At 43.3% G+C, this 15,948-nt stretch overlaps 1 protein-coding gene across 1 annotated transcript in view; it reads left to right on the top strand.

Moving 5' to 3' along the window:
• Nucleotides 1–2,023, top strand: part of Pcp4l1 (Purkinje cell protein 4 like 1) — a 24,809-nt gene extending 22,786 nt beyond the window's left edge. The window contains exons 2-3 of the mRNA XM_012516617.2: nucleotides 242–296; nucleotides 957–2,023. Of these exons, the coding sequence (XP_012372071.1) occupies nucleotides 242–296; nucleotides 957–1,099 (198 nt within the window). The 3' untranslated portion in view covers nucleotides 1,100–2,023. The remainder of the gene's footprint in view (nucleotides 1–241; nucleotides 297–956) is intronic.
• The last annotated feature ends 13,925 nt before the right edge of the window (nucleotides 2,024–15,948 follow it).

Raw genomic sequence — 15,948 nt, 5'->3', positions numbered from 1 at the left:
GCTGGGGGATTGAACCGCGGTCCCTGTGCTTTGCTTAGCTTGTTTTAAGTAGGTGCTTTAGACCACTGAGCCATCTCACCAGCCCCTAAATGATTTTTGATGACTTCTCTTCGTGATCTCAAGACTCACTTCTTCAAAAGACTAAAGGAATGTACCTAATCATACGGCAGCATGTGCACCCAAGGGGAGGACTCCTTGCTACTCCTGTGAATATCTAATACTCTCATTTTTTTCCTTCCAGCTTAACACGAAAACATCCCCAGCAACCAACCAAGCATCTGGCCCAGAGGAAAAAGGTGAGTAGGGTTGGGGGAGGCCGTTTGTAGAGCCTAGGAAATTAGGGGCATGAAGACAGGAATGTAAATCTATAATCTCCAAAAGTCAGACATCAGAGGAATAAGACTCCCATAAGCTTCTTTCTACCTTTTCTTAAGACATAAACCCTTCATGGTTTCCTCTTTTATTTTAGGTGGAACTGGGGATTGAACTCAGGCCCTTGCACTTGCCAGGGAGGTGCTTATTCCACTGAGCCATCTCCCCGGCTCCTCTTTTATTTTAGAAGCTAGTAAGTCTGGAGTGGTTGGGGAAAGCCAGTACAATGATAAAAAGAAACTCATCAGAAAATCCCAGTTATTGTCTTCATCAGAAATCAGTGGAAAGCTGGGAAAGGTCAGTATGTTTTGAGATTTGAACTGTACTGTAGGATTTAAGAATAAATGATAATAGAAGACATTTGTCAAAATAGCAAAACCTCCTGAGGTAACTGTAGCTAGTTCCCAGCCTAGGTACTGTGATTCAAAGTTCTAGAAGAATTATCAGGCACTCATAGTCCTAGCAAAGACTGGAGGGCCCCCTCCCAGAATCCAGTACAAAATAAACATTCACCATTGTGTCTGGGGCTGGAACAGGGGTTGAGGGGGCAGGTTGACTTATCTGTTGTATCCACCCATCCACAGGGAAGACTGGCAATGCCAAGAAGGCTGAGGAGGAAGAGGAGATTGATATCGATCTGACGGCCCCAGAGACAGAGAAGGCTGCGCTTGCTATTCAGGGCAAGTTCCGGCGATTCCAGAAAAGGAAAAAGGACCCCAGCTCCTGAATGGCCAGCCTTGCCCCTCGCACTGCTACCTTCTCTCCCCTTCTCCACATCCCTGACTCCCATGTGTCTTGGCTCTTTGTCCCTCTAGCCTCTCACTGAGGCACAGTCAGCCTTTCTATGTTCTTTTCTCTGGCACTCTGAAGCCGTCACAGCAGTAGAGGCACAAGGAAGGTGGAGAAGATGAAGACTTCAGTTAGAAGCTGTTTCCCTAAGGGTGAACCAGTGTCTCCTTGGGCTAAGTACCTAGGCCGGCTCTGTGTGTGTGGGGGAGCACAAGAGGCTTTGAGGTTGACAGGTCCCCACTATCACCAACAGCAATGTAGGAAAGCGGGAAACCTTTGGAGTAGGGTGCCTGAGAGTGGAGCAGAGGCACTGTCTGCCCGTTCCAACATTCACACTTCATGTGACATTCTTTCCCTTTCAGATCCTTCTGCACTACCACCTCCAACTTCTTAGGATCAAAGTCGCAGTGGGGACTGGAGCCTCCTTTGCCCCAGACAGACCTAAATCAAGCAGCTTACCAGTTATTGCATGCTGAGCAGCTTAGCTCCCACCTAGGGAGGAGAGGAAACTTTCCTTCATCCTCCAGTCTATGACCGTAGTGAACCAAGGCAGGACAGGCTCCAGGGACCACAAGCAGGGAAAGGAGGTATGGGGGGATTTAGGGAAGAAAGAAAAGTCAAGAATGGGGAGATCCCTAAAGCCATGGGTTACGGCCTGTGAAAGCATAGTACAGGAAGGATTCTTGGGGCTTTGCTAACCTGCCTAGCTCTAACCCCCAACTGTAGCCCTCCCCACCAAGGCTGCACAAGCCAAGTGAACCCAGTAGTTCCCTCCTGTCCCACTGTGGGGGCAGAAATGGAATAGCTACTCTGTGATTTTAGCATGTTTAATAATTATAACAATAAAAACCCCTCAAATGGGGTCATTGAACCTCTACTAGTGTTTTTTTGGATGGTCAGAACAACGGCTCGGATTACATAGAGGCAGAGGAAGCTAGCTCTGCATGAACAAATCTCAGGCTAAAGCCAGCTCTGCCTGCCTTCTCCCGACCTTGCCCTCACCTTAACGCACCGCCCACATTGTGTATCTGCTGCCACTGCCACCCCCGGACCACACCTGCAGCCAAGCTCCTCTCCCGCTCTCCTGCAGCTGACAACACACTTGGTACACTCCTTTTGAAAATAAGCCTGGCCTTCTGGATCCCCACCCCCAAATGATCTATCTTCCTTCCTCCCCTGTGGTTCCTCCTCCATTCTCTACCCCACCCAGTTGTCAAACTGGAAGGAAGGAGACAATCATTCGAGTCACTAGGGATCACCACCGTTACACTGAAGATTTTCAGCCTCAAATTAAATAAAATGATGGCTTGCAAAGAAACTTACTATACATTGAAGCCAGTAGGGAAATTATCTTTTGTACTGGGAAATGAACCAAGGGACTTTACCCTGAGCTATATCCCCAGCCCAATGATACATTTTTTTTTTTTTTTTAATGGGGTCTTGGGCTGGGGAAATAGCTCAGAAGAATAAGTGCTTGCCTGACAAGCGCAAGATCCTGAGTTCAATCCCTGGTACAAAAAAAAAAAAAAAAAAAAAAAAAAGAAAGAAATGGGGTCTTGTGAAGTTGCTAAATTTCCCAGGCTGACCTCTAATTTGCATTCCTTCTGCTTCAGCCTCTCATGTTCTGGGATTACAAGTGTGAGCCGCCACCATACCTGGCGATAGCCAATTTTATGTAGTGTATTATCACATCTATTTATGATGTTCACCATCACCACTATCCAGCTCCATGATGCTTTTCATCCTATAAAACCAGAACTTTTTTATTTTGTTTGTGGTCTCTTAGTTTGAGACAGGGTCTGGCTATGTGTTTCAGGCTGACGTTGAACTTGTGGCACTCCTTCTGCTTCAGCCTCTTGAATGCTAGGATTACAGCCGAGCATCACAAAACTAAAAATTTAAACAACGCATTCTCTTCCCAGCTTCAGGAAAGAACTGTTCCACTTCCTTGGCTTATTGTTTCTTGCTATTTACCGTTCCCTTCTTGATTCCACAATACAAAAGTCAAAATCATATAACAACTATGAATGAGAAACGAGGGACAACAAATCTGGAAGGCAACCTGTATCCCAAAGTTTATTCATGTGTAGCAAGCCTACAACTATGGGACATTAGAAAACCTGAAAAAATAAAGAAGAGAAAACCTGAGCAGTCATTCATCCAAAAGCCCGATGTGAAAGGAGGTTGCTCCTCGTGATGTTGGAGAAAAGAAGAAAGTTTTACCATAACAGTTTGGGCACAGGTGATAGCCTAGCCTTGTAGACAAATGAAAGGATAATAACAGTATTGACACACCGGCATGTGTCCATCATGTCCTGTGGAAATAGGGTGCTCCCTGTTCCTCTATTGCATGGATGAGCCAAGAACTGACTGGTGCTTCCTTTTGCTATTGATATAGACTTTTGAGAGCTGCCAGGTACTAAGGCACAGGTGGTATTTTTGGCTACCAGTCCCTCTTCTCTAGACTTTCATGAGTGCAGGATATTGCCCATTTGTTCCGTGTCACACAGATCTGGAACTTTTTTTTTTTTTTTTTGGCGGAACAAGGGATTGAACTCAGGCCGGTGTGCTTGCCAGGCAAGTGCTTATTCTACTGAGCCATCTTCCCAGTGCCCCCCCCCCCATTGGGAAAATATTGCCGAGGTGACTTTTTCCTTCACTGTCCTTTGCTCCAATCAGTCTATAGTACTTGTTCTCATACATTTTTTTTTAAATTTTTATTTATTTTTTAATTTATTTGTGTGTGTGTGTGTGTGTGTGTGTGTGCGCGTGTGTGTGTGTAGCCAGCTCAGCCCACCAGGGGGCGGGGCTGGCTGGCATGTGGTGCTGGGGGTTGAACCGCGGCCCTGTGCTTTGCTGAGCTTGTTCTAAGTAGGTGCTTTAAAACACTGAACCATCTCACCAGCCCTGTTCTCATACATTTTTTTGTCCCCCCTCCAGGATGCCTTCAGGGCAGGTCTGGTTTGGCTTGAGGATGAGGGGATCAAACCACAGCATCCAGAGCCTGACTGCTTTGTTTCTGCAGGCTCTTAAATACCTAAGCTAATGGGCAGGCCCCCCTCATACATATTTTTCAATAAACAGCATGGTAGCAAACACATACTCATTGCTTTAAGGAAGATGGTCTGACCAGAAAGGGAGACTTAGGCATCTTTTATTGAATTAATGGTAGTTCTCAGCAAAGATTCCAGGATTTTTTTTTTTTTCTTCCTGGCTCAGGCTGCCTTAAGGGCATATCTGGTAAGGCATGTGGAGCTGGAGATCAAACCTCAGGGCCTGATTGTGTTTGCATGAGCAGGCACTGAAACAACTGAGCTAACCCGCAGGCCCCCAGCTAACCCGCAGGCCCCCATCAGCAAAGATTCTATAAGCAGTTTTCTCTTGCAGACTTAATCCTATCATGAGTACTCAAACAAGGCCTTGTCTCTCTGGCCTGCCTGTGACTTCTTAGGGCCCTGTGCTTCAGCTGGGGTTTCTTGTCTGGGGCTCCAGAACCCAGCTTCTCTTTCCTGTCCCTTTCCCTATTGGTGAAGAAATGATCCTTGAGTAATAATCACTGAGGAGTTTTTATTGCATGCTTTATTGTGTGGAACAAAAGCTACAAATCTTTGGGGAATTGGTGAATGCTGTGATAGATGACTTAGCAGAAGAGACAAGCAGAAAAGACAGTAGAGGATGAAAGCTCAAAAGAAAAAAAAGCTACTTAACAATTCTGACACCAAGTCTGTGAGTTTTTCCCTCACAATAAAAAGTTCCAGACATCAATTGTACATCCTGTTCACATATGGCTCTAAGTACTGGGATGTAATGCCAGGTGCAAGTCCCGCATTGTGACTGGGGCTTCACAATGGGGCTCCACAATTGGGCTACATGTTTTGCTGTGTAGCCTGCTGTGTGATTTCTTTCCTCTCTAGTGATTTTCCTGAGGCTTGCAGAACCCAGAAAAGCACTGTGCTTGTTACTACAGTAAGTTATGGTACTGCTCAGGAATGACCAAATGGTAGATATGCATATCTTCCATTGACGTGGTGTGTGGCGCCTCTGAGCCATCTCAGGGCATGGCAACCTCCCAGATGCTTGGTGTCTTCACCAACCTGGAGGCTGCCACAACCCTGCACTTCACTGTTTAGGGTTTTTACGGAGACTTCATTACATAAGTATGATTTGTGCAGTTGCTGGGCATTAGCGATTAAATCAGTCTCCAGTTCTCCTCTGCTGGATATCAAGGGATGAGGCTGAACATGCCAATCCTTTCATTATAAAGTCGGTTTCTCTGGCAGTCAGTCTGCTATCTGACAAGACTCACCCCACTAGCACACAGTTTGAAGGATGACCGCAGCTACTCAAGGTGATCCGTATCTGCACTCCATACCCTTGTGCCCTTAGCATTGTGACCAGGCACCCCAGAAACTTGAGACTCAGCTAGTCCTCTTCTCATACGCTAGGTCGCTGGCTGTGCAGGACACTTACAAAGCCAAATTGACCGATTCTTTAATTCCCTCAAGACTGAAGAATGGATGGTGACAAGGACCTACAGGCTCTAGATTGCAGGTGCCCCAGAGGTAACTAGTAGCAGGACAAGGCTTGGTGTCTCTGTCCTCATTTTATATCTCTTTTAGTTCCTTGAAACTTTGATTTTAAGCAGACTTCTGCTCAGCTCTGCATAGAGGCACCCTAATCACTTGAGCAGTGTTCACAATGCAAGGTTTACGAGCCCTATGTTTACCTGGTCCATCTCAACTCCCTTCAAGACTGAGGTGCCAAGAGAAGAGTAACCTAAAGTAATTTTCAGGATTTGCAGGAACATCCAAATGCCAGCTTTTTATTATGGTCCAGTTGCAGACTCCCCTTGAGCCATGCCTAAAAGCCTCCAACCTCTGTCTTAAACTTGTAATCACCTCGGGTTCCAGGAAACGCAGAGGGACATAGCCCAGCCCATGATAAGATCGCCTCCCCTAAATGGGAGCAATTACCCCATGAGAGGAACCAAGGCTGCCCATCCCCAGAAACCATCGTCCTCTCATGGGACTCCAAGTGCCCCTCACACCATAGGATCCCCCCAGAGGACTCCCCCATACACACACACACAGAGCTCAGGAAATCAAAACTGAGGTGATGATCACTGGAACTTTTTCCACCTCAGCTAATCTCTTCTTAAAGGCTGGCCTGTCTTTTATAAGGAGGGTGGTCTGAACCTCTTCATGTGGAGCCCTTTCTCTATTCACCCATGCTTTCTGATTCTGCCTGAGTAGTCTGCCTATGCCTCACAGGAACATGTCCTGAAGTTCTTTTTCTTCCTTTCTTCCTTTTTTTCTTTTCTTTTCTTTCTTTCTTTCTTTCTTTCTTTCTTTCTTTCTTTCTTTCTTTCTTTCTTTCTTTGTTGTTGCAGTACTACTAGAGATCGAACTCAGGGCTTTTGCACTGAGCTACACACTCCCTCACCCACCCTTATACTTATAAAACTATTTAGCGACTGAGTGAGGGCCGTCTTACTAAATTGTCCAGGGTAGGCTCCAATTTACAGCCCTCTGCCTTAGGCTCCCAGTGTGCTGGGATTACAGGCATAAACCACCATACCTGAGTTGAAATTCTTTTTCTCTCACATGAGTCAATGAACCTACCTCACAGGGTGAGGTAAAGCTCTCATCTTCTTTTGGGGAACTTGAGAACTTCCTTACCTTCACATAACTATTGATTTAATCTTCTTTGTAGTTAAGATCCTCAGGGATGCTCATCCCTTGAATTGGAGTGATTCTCTAGCCTCATGCTACCTATAAAACCTATAAAACATGACTGGTGATCACAGTAATAGGGATAGTAATGTACTGTGTGACAGATTCTGTTCCAAGCCCTTTCTCATGTACCAACTCATGATTTAGGTACTATTATTATCCTCATTATACAACCAAAGAAACCAAGACACAGAGGTATTAAACATTTCCAAAGCAAGTGAGTAGTTATACCAAGACCAGGACTCAAGTGGCCTGGCTCCATAATCTGACCCTTTTCTACTACTTTGAGAAGGCTCTGGATCAGTTGAAGGGCATCCAGACTGCTTGTTAAGGATGTTGTCAACCTTCCTGATAGCACAGAGGAACAGAGCATGCTTCACCTAGTCTCAGGCATCCCGATTTGGTCCCTCATAGCCCAGACACTTCAACTCTGGACCCTCTCTCATCCTTCTACGGGAGGCACAGATGCTGGCCTGATCTGCCTACTCTAGTGGATTCCCCTTAGAATTGTACCAGTGTCTTGATCTCTTTATCTTGTTATTGTAGGCAGCCGAGTTAGATAGAAATATTATAGGTGGTCAGACAGGGTTAGGCCCTCTGAAGGAGCCAGTTTAGAAGACAAGACCTTGCAACTGTGGGAGAGACAGACACTGTGGGCCAGATCTTAAGACAAAAGATCAAACAAATGCCTACCTCTCTAAAGATAAATATCAGGGGTTGGTATTCTAGATAGGTCTCTATCACCTTGAGAAAGCCAGGAAGAGTTCCTAACCTAGCCTCCTACAGGAAAAGCCCCTGTTGTATATTCATGTCTGCTTGCTACGTGATTCGCTTCCCCTTTTGATTCCAACTTAATCACTTCTACCTGAGCAATTGTGCTTGTAATCTTCTTGGTTGACCATAGTTTTGTCTCACCTCATGCCGATCTAGCAAGTTCCCATGTTTTCCACCTTAGACCTGCCTCACCTCGTGGTTTAGCTCTATAAAAATCTCTAGAAAAGACAGGTTTCTTGGCAACCCACTCGGATCCCCTTCAGTCCCTCTCTCAGACAGAAGTTTTTTTTTTCCCCAATAAATATATTTTGCTCTTAACCTCCATCGTTCTTAAAATTCATTCTTCATGTTAAGAGAACTCGAACTCATCGCACATATCTTTCAGGTTGGGAGTTTCATTCCCCTGTATCATAGCGGCTCCCTATTGCTCCAGGCAGCCTGTGACCAGGCTCTCTGAAGTGAAAAGTGGCTTGAATTTGGGAGGCAGCAATGGTGTGCATGTTGAGAGAGAAAGAAGCATGGACAGGCTACACTGTGAATGGGGATAATCCTTCGGAGGCAAAACTCCCTTTTCTACATCTTGGTAGAACCTCAGGCCTCATCATTTGCTCCCTAAAGTCAGTTCTCAATGGGGGGCAGTACTGCCCTCTAGGGGATATTTTGGGAATATATAGGGGTATTGGGGTGTTAGTCATTCTGTGTGTGTGTGTGTGTGTGTATTGTCATGGACATATGGAGGTGATGTTGGAGAGTCCTGGCATTCAGTGTCCAGGAGCCAGAAGGCTCTACAATATTCCGTCTGGACTACATAGTGAGTTCAAGGCCAGCCTGAACTACATAATGAGACCCTGTCTCAAAAAACAAAGTAACAAGAACAAAAAGCAGAGGAGCTGGGTATGTTGGCTCACATCTTTAATCCCACTCACTGAAATGCTGAAGCAGAGGAATGCAAGTTCAAGCCCAGTTTAGGCAACTTAGTGACTTAGCTAGACCTTATCTTGAAATAAAAATAAAATAAAATAAAAATTCAAAATGGGCTGGGGATGTGGCTTAGTACGAAGGCCCTGGAGCATGCTTGTAATCGCAGTACTCTCTCTGAGGCCAGAGGACCCAAGTTGGAGCCCAGCCTGGGCAAGATAGCAACTTAATGAGACTTATGTTCTGAAAAGGAGGATGGCACATAGATTTTGGTATTCTTTCAGGTAGTCGTGTTTGTTAATTTTATTCTTCTAAGAGAAAAGTCCACTAAACTACATGGTGACTCTTAGGAGGGCTTCAGATCTATAAGACAAACCTGCTTAAAATATTCTTGATGACCCCAAGGCGATTTTAATGGAAGGTATATTAGTAAAAGCTATTTTAAAAAATCAGACCTATTCAGAAGAATAACTCTTTATTTTAACAACAATTTAATCATTTGACATTCAGTATTTTCTTAGATGATCATTAACAAATGTGTATTAGCATTCATGTTTTATAGCTATGGAGGGACTCAAAGAGGTTAAATAACTCCCTTCAAACTTTAAGTTTTTTGTTTTTGGTTTTTTGGCAGTGCTGGAGATTGAATCCTGGGCCTTGGGCATTTGAGACAAGTGCTGTACTACTAAACCACATTCCCAGGGCCGGCAAAATAGCTCAATAGATTAAAGCGACTGCAAGCAGGTGCAGGGACCAGGGATTTGATTTCTGGGCCTGCCGTGCCAGCCCTGCGGGCTTGCTGAGACAATGATTGAGACTGGGTGTGGGGGTGCACACCTGTAATCCCAGCACTTGGGGGGCTGTAAACAGGAGGATCACTATGAGTCAGATCTAGTGGTGAGTCCCTGAACACCCTGTAGACCTTCCCTATAATACTGAAGAAAAAAGATAAATAAATAAACTACATCTCCACCCCAAACTTCAGGCTTTGCTTTTTTTTTTTTTTTAAGGAAAGGGTATTTTTCTTTTCTCATTTACTTATGACTTCTAATTGGCACAAAAATTATATACACTTAGGAGTTGTGATATTTAGATAGATGTATATACTGTATAGTGTTCAAATCAGGCTCTTGAGTGTTTACTTAGTACTTCCATGTGTAACAGTAACTGAAATATGTCAAGACAACTGAGAAATCAAACCTCTGGTCAGAAATGGAACTTTTGGCTGGGGATATAGCTCAGCAGCATTAGTGCTTGCCTGGCAAGTGTAAGGTCCTGAGTTTAATCCCTGATATATAAAAAAAAAAAAAGTAGCAAGAGAAATGGAACTTTTGAGCCAAGCATGGTGGCACGTGCCCATAAAACCAACACTCTGGAAAGCTGAGGTAGAAGGATTAACATTCCAAGCCCAGCCTGGGAAATTTAGCAACTTGGTGAGACTATGTCTCAAAAAGTGGTGGGGGCTGGAAATGCAGCTGAGTGTGAAGGCTTTGGCTTCAATCCACACATTACCTGTATGCACAAAATGAAGTTTGGGCCACACCATCAGGTAAAAAACCCTGATCAGAGTTGAGGTATAACTCAGTGATAAAACCCATGCCTAGCACACATGAGGCCCCAGGTTCCTAGCACCAACAGGAAAAGAAAAGCATAGTAGACATCCATGAAGCCAAGTGTGTCCTGTTCTTGTTGCACTAATGGGGATTCTACCCTGGGCCTTCAGATTGAGTTCTATCCCAGTCCTTTTTTATTTTTTATTTTGAGTCAGAGTCTTGCTTAACTTCCTAGGCTGGGCTCCAACTTGTAATCACCCAGCCTCAGTCTTCCAGATTGCTGGAACTCAAGGAGTGAGCCACCATTCCTAGCTGGTTCATTTCATTTCATTTATTTTTGTCTTCTTGAGATAGGGTCTTACCATGCAGTTCAGTCTGGCCTTGAGCTCACTTTGTAACCCAGGCTGGTCTTGAACTCTCAGTGATCCTCCTGCCTCAGCCTCCCAATGCTGGGATTCCAGGCATGGGCCATCACACCATCACACCTGGCCTCCAGGTTATGGTAGGCTAGGAGGGACATTTATGGCACTAACTTGAATTAAGAAACACAAAGACAAAAGGTGGACTCCAGGTTTTTGCAATCCCTACCTTAAAGTTAATTCATGCTTTTCTAGAGTAGGTGGGACAATAAAACAGCTATGGTGTCTTAAGGAAGCAGAAATACTGTTCTCAGAGAAAGGAAGTTGTGGACAATGTGGAATATGTATGACTAAGAGAACACAAAAGACTCAGAAGTGACCGTTGCATTTGGCAGGATGGACATCAGCAGTGCCCTTGACAGGAGCAGTTTTTGTAGAGTGAAGGGGAGTGAGGCATGATGGGAGAGGACTAAAGGGAAGGAGGAGGTAGGAGGGTGGTACCCTGCCATCTTCAAGGAGTCTTGATGGACGGGGAAGCAGAGAAGGGCAGCAGTGGCTGGAGGTGGGAATGCAGGAGATACTAGCACACACAGTATGTGCAGGAGATATTTCATATGTATTGTTTTCTCCATCATTACCAATTGTCTTTGGTTTTGATTATAATATATTCTGCCACTACAGAGGTTAAAGACTTTAACTATTTTCTTTGTGATTTCTAGATTTCCTGTCTTGCTTAAAGGCCTTTTCTATTTTAAGATTACACAAATATTCTTCTTCTTTTTTTTTTTTTTGGCGGAACTGGGGATTGAACTCAGGCCCTTGCGCTTACCAGAGAAGTGCTTATTCCACTGAGCCATCTCCCAGACCCTACACAAATATTCTTAATTCTTTTCAATATTTGTATATATTTACATGTAGATTATATATATGTATATGTCTAATTTTGATATATGTACTGTCAAAGGGAACACAAAAATCTTATTGTTTTCCTCCATGTATATAAGTCAACTGGGGTAATAATGTATTAACTAATCCATTTGGGTCAGGTGTGATGGTGTGCGCCTACAGTCCCAACTACTTGGGAGACTGAGACAAGAAGATAGGTTAAGTCCAAGAATTGGAGAATAGTTAATTTGTTTACCACTGAATTAATATGTTTATTGGGCCTGGCAAGATAGCTCAGCAGTGTAAAGCGCCTGCATAGGCAAACTTAGGCAAGTGCGTAGGGACTGCAGTTGGATCCCAGCACCACAAGCCATGCTAGCCCTGCAAGATGTAGTCATTGTCATTCAAATAGACACCAAGACAGGTACATTCATTGTCATCAGTAATATTCAACATTGTGGTGGGGAGATGGCTCAGTGGAATAAGCGCTTCCCTGGCAAGTGCAAGGGCCTGAGTTTAAATAAATAAATAAATAAATAAATAAATAAATAAATTCAACATTGTTTTTGAAGAATTTTGCTAGTATAATAAGCTAAGAACAAAATCCAACTTCTATATATCTTATAGAAAATTATTTTTATTTTCAGATACTGTAATGCATCCTGCTGGGGAGATAGCTCAGTGGCTTAAGCACTTACTTGACAAGTGCAAGGTCCCAAGTTCGATCCCTTGTTAAAAAACAAAACATGGGTGGGGCAGATAGCTCAGTGGAATAAGCGCTTCTCTGGCAAGTACAAGGGTCTGAGTTCAGTCCCTGGTTCAAAAAAAAAAAATTCCTGTGATGCATCCTTAGGAAATCCAAAAGCCTCAACTAGAAAATCATTGGTTGTGATTATAAGATGAATATATTGTAATCTGTAACAATAAATGTAGACATAATTAGAATTGAAGAGAGAGCCCATTGTTGACAATAAAAACAACCCAGGCAAAAATTAATGAAAAGTACATAACATATATGAAGAAAATTATAATGTGTACCAAAAGTGACAATCTGAGTAAATTAAAAATGATCTATTCCATAAAGGCAATCTTAATAGAATAAAACTTTCCTCCACCAATAATAGGTATATTTAAAACATTCCACTGGGATTGCCAATGGGCTACTTTTAGAATTGGCCCTATTTTAAAGTCTGTATTGATAAGTAAATATACAAGAACTTCTGGGAACATTTTGAATGAAAAAACAATAAGATTGCCCTGCCACATATTAAAACTTACTGTATATGTATTGTAATGTGTTTGATACAAACATATTTAGGTATTTGTTCAAGTAAAACAGCACAGGGGCTGGCGAGATAGCTCAGTGGACTAAGAGGCTAGACAAGAGCACTACCACTGGCTCAGCTATACCCTAGCTCTCCTATAGTTTTTGTTTGTTTGTTTGTTTTATTTTGTTTTGTTTATTTTATGTAGTACTGGGGATCTAATTCAAGGCCGTTGTTCTGAGATACATCCCTAACTCCTTTCTACTTTTAAAATTTTTCTTTCTTTCTTCTTTCTTTCTTTCTTTTTTAACAATAGCAAGGTTTACTATTGAACCCCAAGTGCAGGGGCTGGGGTTCAATCCCTGGCACTATATGCCACACCCCCCCTCTTGCACTGAGCTGGCCATGGAGTCTGGGCATGGTGGTGCACGCCTGTAATTCCAGCATTAGGGAGGCTAAAAACAGGAGCATTACTATGAGTCCGAGCTGTACAGTGAGACCCTGCACGAAAAAAAAAAAATAATAAAACAACACAGAGTCCAGAGACATACCAATGAATGTGAAGCACATCATATTGTTAAAGCAGCATTTTGACCCAGTATGGTAGCACAAACCTGTAATCCTAGCAGCACTCAGAAAGCTGAGGCAGGAGGCTCACCATGAGTTTGAAGTCAGCCTAGGCTGCTACATGGTAAATTCAAGACCAGCCTGGACTACAGAGCAAGACCCTGTCTCAAAAAATAAATAAATAAATAAATAAGCATTTTATTATTTTAATTTAATTACTTTATTTTTGTGGCCTGCTCAACCCACCCTGGGGGTTGCTTTATTTTTGTAGTACTAGAGATCTAATTCAGGGCCTTTGTTCTGAGCTACATCCCTAACTCTTTTTTATTTAAATTTGTTTTCCTTTTTTTTTTTTTTTAAACAGTAACAAGGTTTAATTGAAAAAGTATAAGTGAAGGGTAAAGGAAAAATTGGCTCTGTAGCTTGAGCTTGGGCTGAAGAAAAGAGAAAAAAGACAGATGAAGGCGCATGCTGGAGGACACAGCTATGGAATAAAACCTCTACAAACCGTGAGCCAGATAAGCCTTTCTGCCTTTAATTTTGGGCTTTTAACATTATACCGGCATAGAGGAAATCACTCAGCTACGATGTGGGATTTGGAGAAGCAACTGTAAAATAACCATGATTCCCCACCCAAGAGCTGCAAAATGCTGTTCCACGGTACCATCAACCTTTGTGGAACTGCAGACACCGTATTCAATCCACTGGCTAAACGGAGGTGGTCAGAGCCAGTGCCGATCATTTTTTAAACAAAAGTGTAATTGAATGAGACAACTTGAGATTTGACATACCACTGAAGTAACACAGCAGTGCAGGGGTTTGAACTTCGACCCCCTGTGCCTGCCTAAGTAGGTGCATTAGACCACTGAGCTATCTTGCTGGCCCCTCCTTTGATTCTGATAAAAGGCCAGAAGGTTTAAGCAAGGTACCCAGTTGCCCAGCTGCAGTTATCTCCTAACTAATTGGCAGGATAGTACCTTAACCAATACAAAAGCTTTCACTCAGTCAGCCCCAACTTTATTGAGTTGTGCCTTAGGTTCCTATCTTACTCCTCAAAAAATTCTCTAGCGTCTACTTGTTTTTATAATAAAATTAAGTCACATCAATTTTCTTTTAAAAGAAGCAAGAGAGGGCCAGCCAGACAGCTCAGAGGGGAGTGGGGGAGGGGGGAGCACACACTCGCTATGCCGGCCCTGCCCCCAGGGTGCACTGAGACAGCAAATGAGAGTGGGAGTGGTGGAGTGCCCCTGTAATCCCAACGCTTGGGAGGCTGAAAACAGGAGGATCACTATGTCTTACCTGTGTAGTGAGACCCTGTACTAAATACATAAAAATAAATAAATGGAAGCACTAATGATATATGTACATTGCATATCAAATAATTAGCTGATGTACCTACCACCTAAAATAGTGTATCTAAAATAGTGTACCAAAAGCCAGCCATGGTGATGCACACCTGTAATCCCAGTATTTGGGAAGCTGAGACAGGAGGATTTTCATGAATTTGAGGACAGACAGGACTATATAGTAAGAACTTGTCTCAAAAAATATGTAATAATAACTTTTAAAATAAATGAAAGTTTACCAACAAATCAAAGTTGTATGTTTGTAGAGGGGTGGATGAAACAATGATACATGTACTTTAAAATAAGGTGCACTCCTTTTTTAAAAATCTTTTTGAGATAGGGTCTTGCTATGCAGTTCAGGGTGGCTCTGAGCTCACTTTGTAGCCCAGGCTGGCCTCAAACTCAAACAATCCTCTCGCCTTAGCCTTCAAGTACTGGGACTACAGGCATGCATCACCATGCCTGGCCTAAAGTGTATTCCTTTAAGCAAGATTTTTTTTTTTTTTTTTTTTTTGAGGAACCGGGGATGAATTTAGTTAGGCCCTTGTGCTTGCCAGGCAAGCACTTATTCTACTGAGCCATCTCCCCAGCCCTTAAACAAGAATTAGAAACATCTTTATCTATTGTAAACATACATTAATAAAAATAAATTTATAGGGCCAGCAGGATAGCTCAGCAGACTAAGCACCTGCTTAGGCAAGTGCAGGGACTGGGGTTCGATCCTGGGCACCACATGCCATACCAGCCCCACCCCTGGGCGTGCTGAGCCACCACCGAGACCGGGTAAGGAGGTGCACGCCTGTAATCCCAGCACAGGAGTCTGAAAACAGAAGGATCACTGTGAGTTGAAGCTGCATGGTGAGATCCTGTACCAAATACCTTAAAAAAAAAAGTACATAGTTTCTTTCAAGGAACTGACCTGTAATATCTTAGTTGTGTACTGACTTATAGTTTACAAAGATTTCCATACATAGGATCTCATTTAATTATTACAAAAACTCTGGGAGTTAAATAGAGCAGGTATCGTGGTCTCATTGTTGACAAATGCATGAAGCTTGCCCAAATTTTACTACCATGGGTCATGCAGTTAGTGAATGCCTGGGATGTTTTAGAATTCATACCTTGATAGAGAATGATAGTTTTCACTCTAGTAAAAACAGAGCCTGACAGGTTAGCACAGAGCGCGAGCTCACTGGCAATTTCCTGAATGCATGCACACATCTGGTAAGGCTATGGCAGAGTTCCTTCTCTCTGCTCATATCAGTTCATATCCTCAAAACAAACTTAACAGCAGAAACCAGTGGATGAGGAGGCAGTCTGGGAGGCCAAGGATAAGAGAAGGGTTGGGGACTGTTCCCTGGAGAACTAGGAAATGTAAGACAGAGACA

Source organism: Octodon degus, unplaced genomic scaffold (assembly GCF_000260255.1).
Source record: "Octodon degus isolate 3935 unplaced genomic scaffold, OctDeg1.0 scaffold00116, whole genome shotgun sequence".
NCBI classification, from domain to species: domain Eukaryota; kingdom Metazoa; phylum Chordata; class Mammalia; order Rodentia; family Octodontidae; genus Octodon; species Octodon degus.
Note: the sequence above shows the minus strand (reverse complement) of the source record. Positions and strands in the feature narration are given on the sequence as shown.